This window comes from Parambassis ranga, chromosome 17, assembly GCF_900634625.1.
Source record: "Parambassis ranga chromosome 17, fParRan2.1, whole genome shotgun sequence".
NCBI classification, from domain to species: Eukaryota; Metazoa; Chordata; class Actinopteri; family Ambassidae; genus Parambassis; species Parambassis ranga.
In genome coordinates, this window is record NC_041037.1 from 11,917,462 (window position 1) to 11,929,888 (window position 12,427).

Sequence of the window (12,427 nt, forward strand, 5' to 3'; positions counted from 1 at the left end):
AGCGCTACAATTAAGCCACACAGATAACTCCAACCAGAGATTTAGAAATGGAAGGTTTTCTCCTAAATGTTTCAGGATATAACGGAAAAACATTATTACATTAGTTTATCAAAATACCACATACAATAGTATAAATGTGTGGAATCTGGCAAAAGACATAAATAGGTTACTGTACTGTAGTTTATGAAAACTCTTACCAAACCCAGCCGTGAGGAAAATGACCAATATATATATATATATATATATATATATAAATAGTCAAATACTGTTCAAAAACCTTTTTTATTTACAGTTATATTTGGTAAGACAGGTCTTTAAAATGTTTTTGTCTTTCATCATCTATATGCAATACTGTTATTACTACAAAGAAACATAAACATTTTAAGTAAAACATTCTCCGGCAGAAACTATATCACATCATTTGGTCATGTTAAAGCAACGAAGACACTTAGAAGTGTTTAAAAAGGGTAACCCAACATTCTCTGATAAATGTGCAATAGATATTTTTGTATATAAAATATTCACAATTACGTTACCTAGGATTACCGTGGAGTACTCTATAAATAGACAAAATATAAGCAATAGAAAGACAGTAATAAATACACAGGTGTGAATAATCTGTGTGGATAGTGCCAGTTTGCGTCTCTTCAGTATAAAATTCTGTTCAAGTGTGTACCTTCTTCTCATAGATTATTATTATTTACAAAGCCAATGTGACAAGCAAACATTGACATAAATATATATTTGTCTGATGGATCCGGACTCAACCTCAAAATGAATCCACAGTGACAGGGGCAGTCAGTGTAGACAGTGCACAACAGAGAGACGTGACACATCTCATCTGCTATGCCAGGCTCTCCATCAGCTGAGCATGTATTTCCTGAAAGGTCGGCCTTTGCTTGGCGTTTCTTCTCCAGCAGCTTAGCATGAGATCATTGTAGATTCTGTCAGGACAGCACAGAGGCTTTGGCAGGTACACCTGGAAACAGGGGCAGAATATAGGCTTCATGTCAAAAGAAATCTCCATCATGTTAGATAGCCATAATGTGAGTGAGGACGCTCACCTGTTTTGCCTGGTCCCTGAAGAACTCCCCTGTGTTTTCAATGACCTGCTCATCAGAGAGCTGGGAGTATGGCTGCTCCTTACACAGGGTCAGAATTTCCCACAAGGTCACCCCGAATGCCCACACATCGCTGGCCATGGTAAACTTACCCTGAGAGGGCAGACAACAGTTTAAACCCAGACACAATCTGGGATAGACTTATTAATGCTGGCTTGTACAAATAAAATAACAACAGCCTAAAAACTTATACAATGTATAAAGGCTAGCAGATACATTTGTGTGGTCAGGTATGAAGAAATGAATGATTCATACTAATTCTCTCTGGATTATGAACAGAAATCACCCAAAAATAATATGGTAATATTGTTCCCTCTTAATTTGTCTCAGGCTCTTGGACTACTCACCAGTAGGATGCTCTCCCATGACATCCAGCGAATGGGCAGGACGGCCCGGCCCTGGATCCGGTAGTAGTCCCCTCTATACAGGTTCCGACTCATGCCGAAATCAGCGATCTTTATGGTGTAATTCTTACCCACTAAACAGTTTCGGGTTGCCAGATCACGGTGGACAAAGTTGAGTGAGGACAGGTACTTCATACCGGATGCTATCTGCGCTGCCATGCCAATCAGTTTGATGTAACTAAACACATGAGGTCCCAGGAGACAGCAGAGTGATATATCCTCATACCCTCATAGTATTAGTAAGATATTTCGATCTGAGGTGAAACCTACCTGTCCATACTCTTCCCCTCTTTCTCCTCTTGTTCTGTCTTGTCTTCATCAGCAGCCTCCTTTAGTCTGAGGTTGCACAGGAACTGGTTCAGATCTCCATTTTCCATGTACTCAGTGATCATGCACAGAGGGTCGGTGTCCACACATACAGCTATCAGGCGGACAATGTTAGGGTCCCTCAGACGAGACATGATCCTGATCTCCTTCAGGAAGTCATTCCTGCAGCACAGTGGGGACAGACAACAAAGTCACAGCCAGTGGGAGACAAACAAGCTGCACACCTCTGCGCCTGCTGAGTTCACCGTGCATTCTTGTTAGCATCCTCTCGCAGTGTTTTAACAGCAACAAGCAGAGGTGAGTCAGTGTTTCCCTCTGTTGATAAATCTTCATCCAGAAAGTCCTGCATGTCCTCAGCCTCACACAAGTGCACCTGTTCAGAAAAGTATTCTGTCAGTCCATCATCCACTCTGCACCACGTTGCACCATTTGTTTAGCTTTGTTTACTAAGCATTTTGTCACTATACTGTGTACTGTATAGTCACTGCATTTCACAGTCTGGTGATTTTACCACAACAACAACCTCACTGACTTTCATAAATGAAAAAACAACTAAAGCTGTGCCAACAAACAGAATATACTTCTCCAAACTGGCCCTCTCCCAGCTTTTCCTTGAAGGTGAGTTTCTGTCTGGGGAACTCTCTCATGGATGAATCGGTGCCAGCAAAGAGATTCATGTTGACAGCTGTGATGGAGTAGGTGCTGCTGTCTGACATCTCCTGCAGGCTGATGATATCTGCCTCTGCATAGTGGGGAGCGCCGTCTGAAGCACTGGCTGCAGGAGCTCTCCAGGAAGTGCTTGGATCTGACGTTAAAGAGAAACACAAAGCTTACAACATGCAGCTGGAGCCGGTACCTTAAAGATATTTAGGTGACTTATTTATTATAATTATATTACCAAGTTGTTCAGTGGACTGAGCGAATTCGGGCAGTTTCCGAATGAGGCGTGAAGGCTCCTGGTAGTCAGCACAGAGTGGGAAGATTCTTTCATAGGTGGAGTTAGAAGTAGAGCCCCCTTCACTGGACAGAGAGGAGTGGTGGAAGGAGAAGGCCTGTGTCTGAACAGCAAGGCGAGCTGTGAGTTCATCATCCAACAAGCGACGAGATGCCTGAAGGGGGAGAGAGCACAACTTACTTTAATTAGTTCGTTTTGATTATGTGCAACAAACAGCTGAGTAACTGTGAAGGAAGAAGAGGAGCTCCAAAGGAAGTACAGCTTACCTTCTCAAGCATCTTTTGCCAGACCTGCCGCCACAGGATGATGACTATGATAGCCAATAGGATGGCTATGATAGCCACCAAGCAGCCAATCAGGATTCTTGTATTGCTGTCGTCCACTTTATGAGTAGGATCATCTCCTGTCAAACCAGATTATATACATTCCCTTTCATGTTTCATTACATTTACAGTAAGCCTGCCATAATGATAAAAGCAATTCCTGATGCACGCAGCAGGGGGCAGTGTTTACTTAGACATTATCTTGGTATTCTTTTAAACTGTGCAATTGCCTGGATTTTAAACTGCTAAATATTTATATGTCACTTATACATAAGTTGTCCGACTTACATTTGTTAAATGACCTAATTTAAACATAGTTAGTCCATGTTTTCTTTAGTAGCAGGTTGTTACCAACTTCTTTTTCCTGACCACGTCACTCTCATGCTTTTAATTATACAGCAATGGCTGCGATTCAGCTGCTTACCTGGCAGTGTATTTGTGGGGTGTCCGTGTTTGCGAGCACTCAGTGATGTGTTGTACACTGCTGAGCCTGTCAGTGACAGAAAAAAAGAAGGAAAAACAAAGCTGACAGATATACAGTGAAGTCAGACAAATGGGCCTAATGAGCCACCCACACCTGATCTTTTCTTACCTGACTGAAAGGCCACCTCACTGAACAGCATCCAAAGGTCACTGAAGTGGAAGCGGCATTTAATGGTGCTGGCTGTGCGATCCCCGAGGGGCACTGTGACAAAACGAGCGCTTTGACTCACACGGTCTATAGAAGGCCTGAAGGTCACTGGGTCGGCCTCCCAGTCGGATCCTGAGCGGAAGTAACAGGTGACCTGTCTGAACATCCTTGCTCCCCGGCTGAACATGTTACTGCAGTGAACCTGTGAAGATGTTGTAATTTTAGGAAGGAACAGGCCTTTCTGAACAGTCGGGACCTGAAGGAGAGATGATGCAGGAGCAGGTGTAGCAATGACTAATCGGACCTACTGTGCTGTAGCTGAAGAACATTCATCTGTGGACATTTATCCATGACAACTAGGCTAATTATACTGAAAATTCACACTGCAAGGCGGATCTTCACTTTTTAACTTTTTTATGTTAAATTATACATCCAATAAAATCTGCAGCAGCCATGGAAGATAGGTCAGCTCTGTTCAGCAGGGGGCTCAGCAGTATTTACTATCTTTTCCCTCTGGGGGGGTTTTCTTGCATGCATTTCTTACCTTCATAGAAGTGAAGTTTCGGACGTGATCAAACTCAAAGAAGATCTCCACGTAACCTTTTGGGAAGCTCTTGTTGCTCCAGCCTACATAGTCATATCCAGGCCACATGCTGTAGATGTGGCTGTGGAGAAAGTCATCTAGACCCCAGGTTCCATCTGTCAGCTGGCCAAGGCCCTTTGTTAACCTAGGGAGAAATTTGTGGTGGAATTGTAGGTAACTTAATGAGTGCTATTTTACATCTTTTTTATCCAGAGTCCCAGTTTTTAGAAATAGAGTTGAACCTCAAAGAACGAATATCCCACCCTGAATAAGCTTTGAAGAAAATGACTGCTCTCACAGGAGGAAAGCGATTACACCTTTCTTTCTGGACATATTATTAAATTCAGACCTCTCGGCTGATGCTCCATCATACACGGAGTCATTAAAGAAGACATCCAGGCCTCTGTAGATCATTTGGTGTCCATCCGGAATGCTATAAGACATCAGGCCATCTAAAATGGACATGCCCAAATCAGTAGTCATAACTGATTTACAACACATATGCTTGTAGAATGTTATTTAGGAAACATGAGAAACAAACTTGATAAACTAAATGAAGCTGTTACATGTAGAGTGATGACTAACCCAGCCATTCACAGCCGTAGAGCTCCACTCTCATACATACGATCATGGAGTGGTCTGTCACAGGCATGAAGCGGACAAATCGAGCTATGATGGGAGGCTCCAGATCCTTCAGTACCACATCATATGCATTCCGGTTGCCCTCAATGACCTGGCAGAAGAGACACAGGTGACAATAAGATGGTGGCATAAATGCACTGTGCATGAAAAAATACATTGAGAACAACATAAATATATATTTTCAATACACTGTTTGATAATTTGCTTAGTTTTATGGCATTATGTTTTGTAAGCATGGCATATGGTTTACATGTGAATCTCATTTTACTTTTTATTATATGTGATTTTTTTAAAAAGTAAAATACTTGCTACAAAACTGTAATACTAAACACTGCTGTATCAGTTCAGTTCAACCTGTGTGTACTGTTCTTGCTCCATCTCTATACTTTTGCCTTATCCGTTTTTAATAATTAACTTGTCAGAACATGGTGTAGGCCTAAATTGACCAATTATTAGTGTAAGGACAACAGAGCAAGAAATTATACAGAGAACTATATGTAGACGTGCTCACCTGCCTTCCCTTCCTATCGTGCCAGCCCACCCAGTTGCTGCCATCACGGCTGTACCTGATCCTGTATCGCTGGGCAAACTCATTACCCATGCCGTCAGCATGGCGACCTTGGGTGCCCACCAGCGTGATGAAGTGCAGTGAACGTAGGTCCACCTGAAGGTACTCTTTGATGCCGTCTGGCTCTGACATGATGTCAGGACACCAGGCCCCATCACCGTCTCCGTTGTCAAAGTCAAGTCTGAAGAAAGGAGATGGTGAGGGACACAAAGATCAGAAACATAAGACAGCAAAGAGAAGGGGAAGATTTGTGTTTTTCCTGTCTTAATGAATGCATGTCTAAACTCTATATTCCCTCAGTGCATATTGGAAAAAATGTATTTATTTAACTGAGGGGGAGCCATTTCACATTTCACAACACTAAGCTTTATATTTAAACACACAATGATGAGAGTGTGTTGATGAAGATTCTCAGTCCTCCAGATTATTTTCATTCAGAAGGTTGAAGCGAGGCAACTGGACTGAACTCGCTTCGACCCTCTGTATGATGACAGTGTATTGCCCAAAATGTCTTCCTTCTCCCTTTACACCACCAACAGTGTGTTCATATGTGTAATATAATCCCATTTAGTAGCAGTTTATGATCACCATGCATCTTCAACAGCAGATAGACTTCAAGTGACATCATAAAATTAGCAATGTCAGGAATTCCATGACAACTAATATAATCCATAATGCTGAAAAAGATGACAAAGTACTGTATATACCATGTTTAGACTGTATGGTTGCAGTGTTAGGTCTGAGCCAGTTTTTCATAACAAAACTGTGGTTAGTTTGGAATAAACAGAAAGCGTGAACAGCAAAGGCTGCCATGGTGCAAAGTAAGAAGTTTCGCATGAGTAGATATTGAATTATATCAGTGGACATAATTACCATTATATATTGCCTCATTGAACAACTGTTAGTATACATTTTGTTTGCTGTCTACATCACTAATGGATAATTTGAGGTGTGTTTTCCAAAGCAAATAAAACCAAGCCTGCCTTCCAAATCTTGCAGCCGTAGATTCCGACCACTGACTGGAGGCTGAGATGTCCTCATCCTGAATCTGTCCCCCGGTCATTCCCAGTGGATATCGGCACATTTCTGTGAACACACAAAGGACCACTGATACATGTGTCATTCAAATAATGTGTGTTAATAATGAGACCGCTCGAGTTTTTAATTTACATTGTATATATTCGCAAGTCTAAAGGACTTGAGGAGTGTTGAGTGGTCAGCGCTCGTCCCTTCCCCCCCTCGTCCTCTTCCTGCAGCCCAGCAAGGCCTCTAAAGCCAAACAGAGGCATCACTGTGTAGGTGCCAGTCAAAGCAAAATGAGACGGGAGTGGCCTCAGAGCTGCTCGCTCTTCATTTTTCATCCTTTTTATGATTTCCACCAGAGACACGTGAGACAAACTGTTGAATCTTAAAGGCCTGGTGTCTGCTGGGCATTAACTCACTGTCTGCTGGGCAGAAGTCAGTGACTGTACTGCAGAGATGCTGAGTGTCACTTTTCAGTCCTGCCTTCGTTACCTGGTTGTAATGATGTATTTTTTATTCACAATCCTCACATGGACTCAGTGGACTTTGAGTAAAAGCCCAAACAAATGAGCCTTTGACAGTGAAAATATTCAAAAGTCAAATGAGTGCATGTGTGAGGGAACGTGTGTGTGTAGGTGTGTGTGTGTTACCTATAACTACGCCTACAAATTTTCTAGCCCCCCTGCTTGTGAAAGGTCTGCTTGTTCAGATGATGTTTGCCTTCTGACCATTAGGTAAACCACACACGCGCACTAACCGGCACACACACACACACAAAACAAAAACACATTATATTCTTACATTTTGAGCCCACCCACCTAAACCTGCTCTCCTACTCCATCATGTCAACACGCCAATCCCTTTAGGAATCAGTTATTTTAAGGCAGAATGCGACACATCTGGATCAGACCTTTGCTTTGCTCACACATTGAAAACAAATCTATTGCTGATTGTCCCATGCAGTGAGCCGGGTGAACAGCCCCAAGTGAAACTGTCTTGGAAATATTCTCTGTAATGGCCACTGTGTCCAATTTGCCCTTTATCAAGATACTGAGCCTGTGCCTGTCAGCTTAATGGGCGAATTGTAAAGATGAATGCCTACCTGGGTTGACTTGAGATCTTACAGTGACAGCCAGCAGGATGAAGAAGACATGATGTGTGATCATGTTAAAATCCATGACCTCCTTTCAAGACTCTGCACAGCTAAAAGAAAAGTATCACACATATCAAAGTAATAGAAAGTTTTCTTAATATTATACTAACAAAGTTTAAATGAAATGTGGTTCTGTCCAACCAGCTGTGTGCAATTGGTAATAACAATCACATTAAATGGAAACATGACAAAATAAAACAGTGACACTTCATCCGGTTTAGTCCTTCCTGTATCCTCTCTCCAACCACAATAGCTGCACAGTCCAACCCAGTGATGGTCCTAATGCTTATTAAACCTCTGACATGGTCTGCCATCTTTGCCCACTGTTTACATTGTCCTTTAAAAACACAAGGATTCAGTGTAGGTCTGTTTCTAATTAGAGTCCAACACAACTCACTCCAGATGTCATAAATTCATGTTTTGCCCCCTTAGACATGTCCGTGGCTGTACAATAACTTGTAGATAAATGTTTTTCAGCTACTTCTACATTTTTACCCAGGATGTAAGCTGAACCCGAAGAAACTTTTTTTCAAAAGTTAGAGTAAGTGTTAAAAACCACACAGGATAAAAATACATTTTTGACTTACTTTTCAAAGTTCTTCTCTTCTTTTTAAGACTCCATCTGTTCCAGGGAATCTTCCACATCTACTGTGCAAGCAGCTCACCTCTTCTTTGGAAGGACTTTCTGGGAATGGAAAAGTGAGTGAGTGAGTGAGAGAGAGAGAGAGAGAGAGGAAGAGGGAGAGAGGGGAAACGACGGGCTGATGTAACAGCCTTTCTTACTGGAAGAGAGACATAGAGAAAATAACATGGTTTGGGATGTTGAGGTGAAGCCAAAGTCCCAGCATTCCACCTGATCTACAAATGGTTTCAATTATGGCTCACAGAGGCAGCTGAGAACTTCAGTATCTGGCAGAGTCCAGTGAAGAGCTACTGACAAAAACAGACTGGACTTCATATTCCTGTAGAGGAAAACCTACTAATCACTGAAGCACACATGCTGTTTTAGAAAAAAAACTGGATACAAACAAGATGAGTCAAAGTGCGGGTTACAAAAAGGGAAATGGACACCAAGGCTACAGCAAAAAAGGAACAAATTTTGCATGTAAACATGATGAACATTGAATAGAATATTGTAACACACATAATACTGTCAGTATCAAAGCTGGCCATTATAAACTAGAGGACTTTCACAATAAAAGCAACATGTTCGGTTTTTTAATCTGAAACTGAATTTTGATAGCAATTAAACATTAATTTCGCTCATTGTTTATGTAGAGGTAATACACTTTTCTACCAATAGGGGGTGCTCTTGTTGAAGGTTCACCAGCGTGACAAGCATGACAAGACTCAAGTATTGAATGCGCAATTGCTTTGACTCAACTGGCAGGCTGAGAAACAAGGCCTACACGGAAGTGCAATACCGTTGTTGGCCAGCAGGGGCTGGTTCCAAAAACTTAAAGTCACCTTTCATCAGCTTCTCTCATAAAATACTCCCACCTGTAATTAAGCTGCCATTTGATACACATCGTTTTTAACAGTTCTTAACAGTGTCCTGGTGGTCTATTTGAGAATAATTTTAAAAAGATATATTAAATGAGATTTAACCTGTAAGGTCAGTAAATGAGGGGGCCTAGTTGCTGTGATTGGCAGGTGTGGTCTACAATCACTGATGGGCTGTTTGGAGGAGGCCGGGAGGCTCAACTGACTATATACACTTCCTGTTTCCTGTCACCTGGGTTTCCTTTCAACCAGGTAGGGGTGTGGTTTAGTTTTCAAGGGTGAGCAAGGAAATGTTTGGTAGGGGGAGAGTTAGTGATCAAGGAGGCAGTGACTGTGATCTAACTGGGCCTGGTTCTGTTTTTTGCCTATATGCTGTTAAAATCAGTGTTTTTGTTCAGTTTTCCTGTTGGACTATCAGCCAAGCCTTTATGAGGAAAACTTCTGCAAACCTAGTAAAGCTCTGGCTTTAATTTATCCCTTCATGTGCCAGGACAGGAGCCCCCAGCAGTAGCAGCAGCAGCAGCAGCTGGTGAGTAGCTAATCTTCTGTATTTGGTTTTCTTTGTATCAATACTTGTTCTTCAATCATGTATTTTCAAAGGGATTTGCTGTCAGTTCATGATTCCTTTAATTATGTATTTTTATAAACAGCCCAGGTATGATGGCCTTCACTCTCAGTTGCCCTGTAATCTGATGGTTGCACACTTTATACTTGCCTGAGGCAGACCCAGGACATGTTGGAGGGATTATATCTCTCAGCTGAAGAGATAGCTTTTCAGATAACTTGCACCTTCTGTTTGAGTGACAGAAAAGCAGTTGAAATTTTTTCGGCTATACAGTGATCCATATCCTGTTTGCTGCTGGTCAAGATTTGCCCTAGGCTTGGTGCCAGTGGCTGTGTAGGTGTAGGTGTGTATCGGGAAGACTCTACAGCCATGGCAGTGCTCTGGCTTTAAATGATACTTAATGGCACTAGAAATGAAATATGATACAATGCGTTAGAACCTTTGGCCAGCCGTTTGTATTAAAGGTGTGAAGGGCTTAGTAATATGTATTACTTGGATGTTGTTATAGTCTGTACAAAATGAATAAAAAGGGCACTCTCTCCCATTGTTAGCATATTTCAATCTATCCACACGCTGTCATCTCTACAGCCATGCTTACTAAAGTAAGGAAACACAGCACATACAGCAAAACTGGTTTTATGGATTCATTTTAGTCGCAGAGTACAAAATGAGATAAAGACTAAGAAGGGGGCGAGCAGTATAATGCTGCAGACCTTTCATCTTCTTCATAATCAAGCAAATAAAAAACTAGAGGGCAACTCCTGAAGGCCACCCACTATGTGTGTCAGCAGCAGCTGCGGTAGCGGAGCTGCAGGGTGTCGTGGCTGGATGTGGGTGGGTAATGGTTGATATTAAATCATGTTTTCCAGCTTATCTGCTTACATCAAGCTGCTGCTGTCTGCAGACGCAGTGTGCTTTATGGGAGCTGACCCTGTTTGACGACTACAGCTAGTGCATCTCTAAGAATAACAGAGAGCTCCTGCATGTCCATCACTGATTTTCCTTAGCTGTTCTAAATACTAATGAGTGAAAATATTTTTTAAAAAGGTCAGCCCAGGAACTGGTACTGCTTTTTGATATGTTGGAGGCATATTTCAGTTTAAATGCATTTCAATTTGTAAGTGACACCAATTGGACTGGACACACAATGACACCAGATGGCATTTGAGAAAGGGCATTTAATTCCACAAGGAGAAACATCGATGTAAGTGCACTTTCATTTTTAGTACACTTCTAGTGAACAGATGTAACTTTTCTGAAGGATTGACTGGGAGAGAAAGGGAAGGAGGTGACGAACATCAGGGAACAGGAGGGAGGAGGGTGAAGGAGGAAGAGTTTAATTGGTTTTTGGAAAGAAGTCAAAAACACTTCCCCAAGTTCAGTGATTCACAGAGTTGGCTCACAGTGGAGCTGCTGCGACAGCTGGCCAGAATAATACAAGTCCAAAAATCACCTCAATCGTCTCCTGAATTGTTACTTCAGGACTTTCCAAAACAGTTCCCTTTGAAAGGTGGAGCCACAGTGACACAGCAGTTTATCACTGCTGCACTACGGCATTAATAAATAATACTGACAATATGCGGTGGCCACATTGTAATGCAGCAGAAACGAGACTGTAGCAGCACCTGCTCAGTGAGAAGTTCTTCTCTGAGACAAAGAATCATCAATAATACAAAACAGCATGAAGGGTAGTATGAATAAAATCATGCAGGTATTTTATACATCTGTTAATTAACCTATACAAAAGTAACATTGTGAGTGAAACATGCTTATATTTAAGCACATGTGTAATTACAGATAAGTGTCATAGCAAGTGCAGCAAGGTGTTCATACCCGCACTCGGATAAGATGTGCCGTCTGTGTCCAGACAGTCTTGGCAAAGGTGCCTTTAGTCTCTTTAGATATCTATTGAAAAACAGCACACATGAGTGTGTACATGCTGGATTTGTCACAAAACCATAAACACAGACAAAACCACAGTGTAACAAGCCCAGCAAGTGGCCCACAGAGTCAGACAACCAAACATATGTGAGGTACAACAATCATAAAACACACAGCACAGTATGTAAAACACGTTCTAAGAAATAGAGCAGGTATTTTTAGACCACAGTGTTTATACTATCTGACAGGGCTTTCAGTAAAGCTGCACTGTGCCAAATGTTTATTTAAAAGTGCATGTGAAGCTGAGACACAAAGGTGTGTTTTTAGTTTTTTTGAGTTACAGTACTGTAAGCGATGTCTGGTGCATGCATGACGTGTGAAACTCATCCACCTTTGTACCTAGCAAGCAGGCAGGGTTGTTGTAAGACGTGTGAGATCAAACAACATTCATATTACTGAGATTCAAAGCAATGTGTCGTGTGAGGGAACACTGGCAGCTATGGGGATGGGTTAGGTCAGATGAGATGAGGTGAAGAGAGTAAGAAGTGATCTGATTGGTTAAGGTCAGCCTGTGATGGAGCACCGGTTCATCCATTGATTTGCATTTCCTTTCTTCCTCAATCATGATGTGTGCATATTAGCATACTGATGTTAGCTAAGGCCTCTTAAGGCTGCTAACTTGGCTGTAGACTATTTTGAAAGTAACATTTAACTGTCTGACATAAATAAGCTTTGTGGACTGATTGCT

The 12,427-nt window shown here is 41.8% G+C and overlaps 1 protein-coding gene across 1 annotated transcript; it reads right to left on the reverse strand.

Annotated features, from left to right (window-relative positions):
• Positions 1-266: 266 nt before the first annotated feature.
• Positions 267-8,420, reverse strand: ddr2b (discoidin domain receptor tyrosine kinase 2b). Its single transcript, XM_028427323.1, has 17 exons — positions 8,318-8,420; positions 7,680-7,780; positions 6,538-6,640; positions 5,498-5,735; positions 4,930-5,077; positions 4,694-4,796; positions 4,306-4,489; positions 3,723-3,963; positions 3,555-3,620; positions 3,074-3,210; positions 2,751-2,961; positions 2,434-2,657; positions 2,098-2,225; positions 1,796-2,014; positions 1,469-1,703; positions 1,065-1,214; positions 267-979 (listed from the first exon to the last, which is right to left on the reverse strand). The coding sequence occupies exons 2-17, from the start codon at positions 7,753-7,755 to the stop codon at positions 845-847; spliced, it is 2,598 nt and encodes an 865-aa protein (XP_028283124.1). The 5' UTR covers positions 7,756-7,780; positions 8,318-8,420; the 3' UTR covers positions 267-844.
• Between the last annotated feature and the right edge of the window lie 4,007 nt (positions 8,421-12,427).

Bases quoted from the DNA above. Each gene is read 5' to 3' on its own strand.
- ddr2b (XM_028427323.1), bottom strand. From the start codon at position 7,755: ATGGATTTTAACATGATCACACATCATGTCTTCTTCATCCTGCTGGCT. The intron at 4,490-4,693 runs GTCTGAATTTAA...ATTTCTCCCTAG, and splicing joins GATGGAGCATCAGCCGAGAG to GTTAACAAAGGGCCTTGGCC. The intron at 1,215-1,468 runs GTGAGTAGTCCA...CTGCCCTCTCAG, and splicing joins CATGGGAGAGCATCCTACTG to GGTAAGTTTACCATGGCCAG.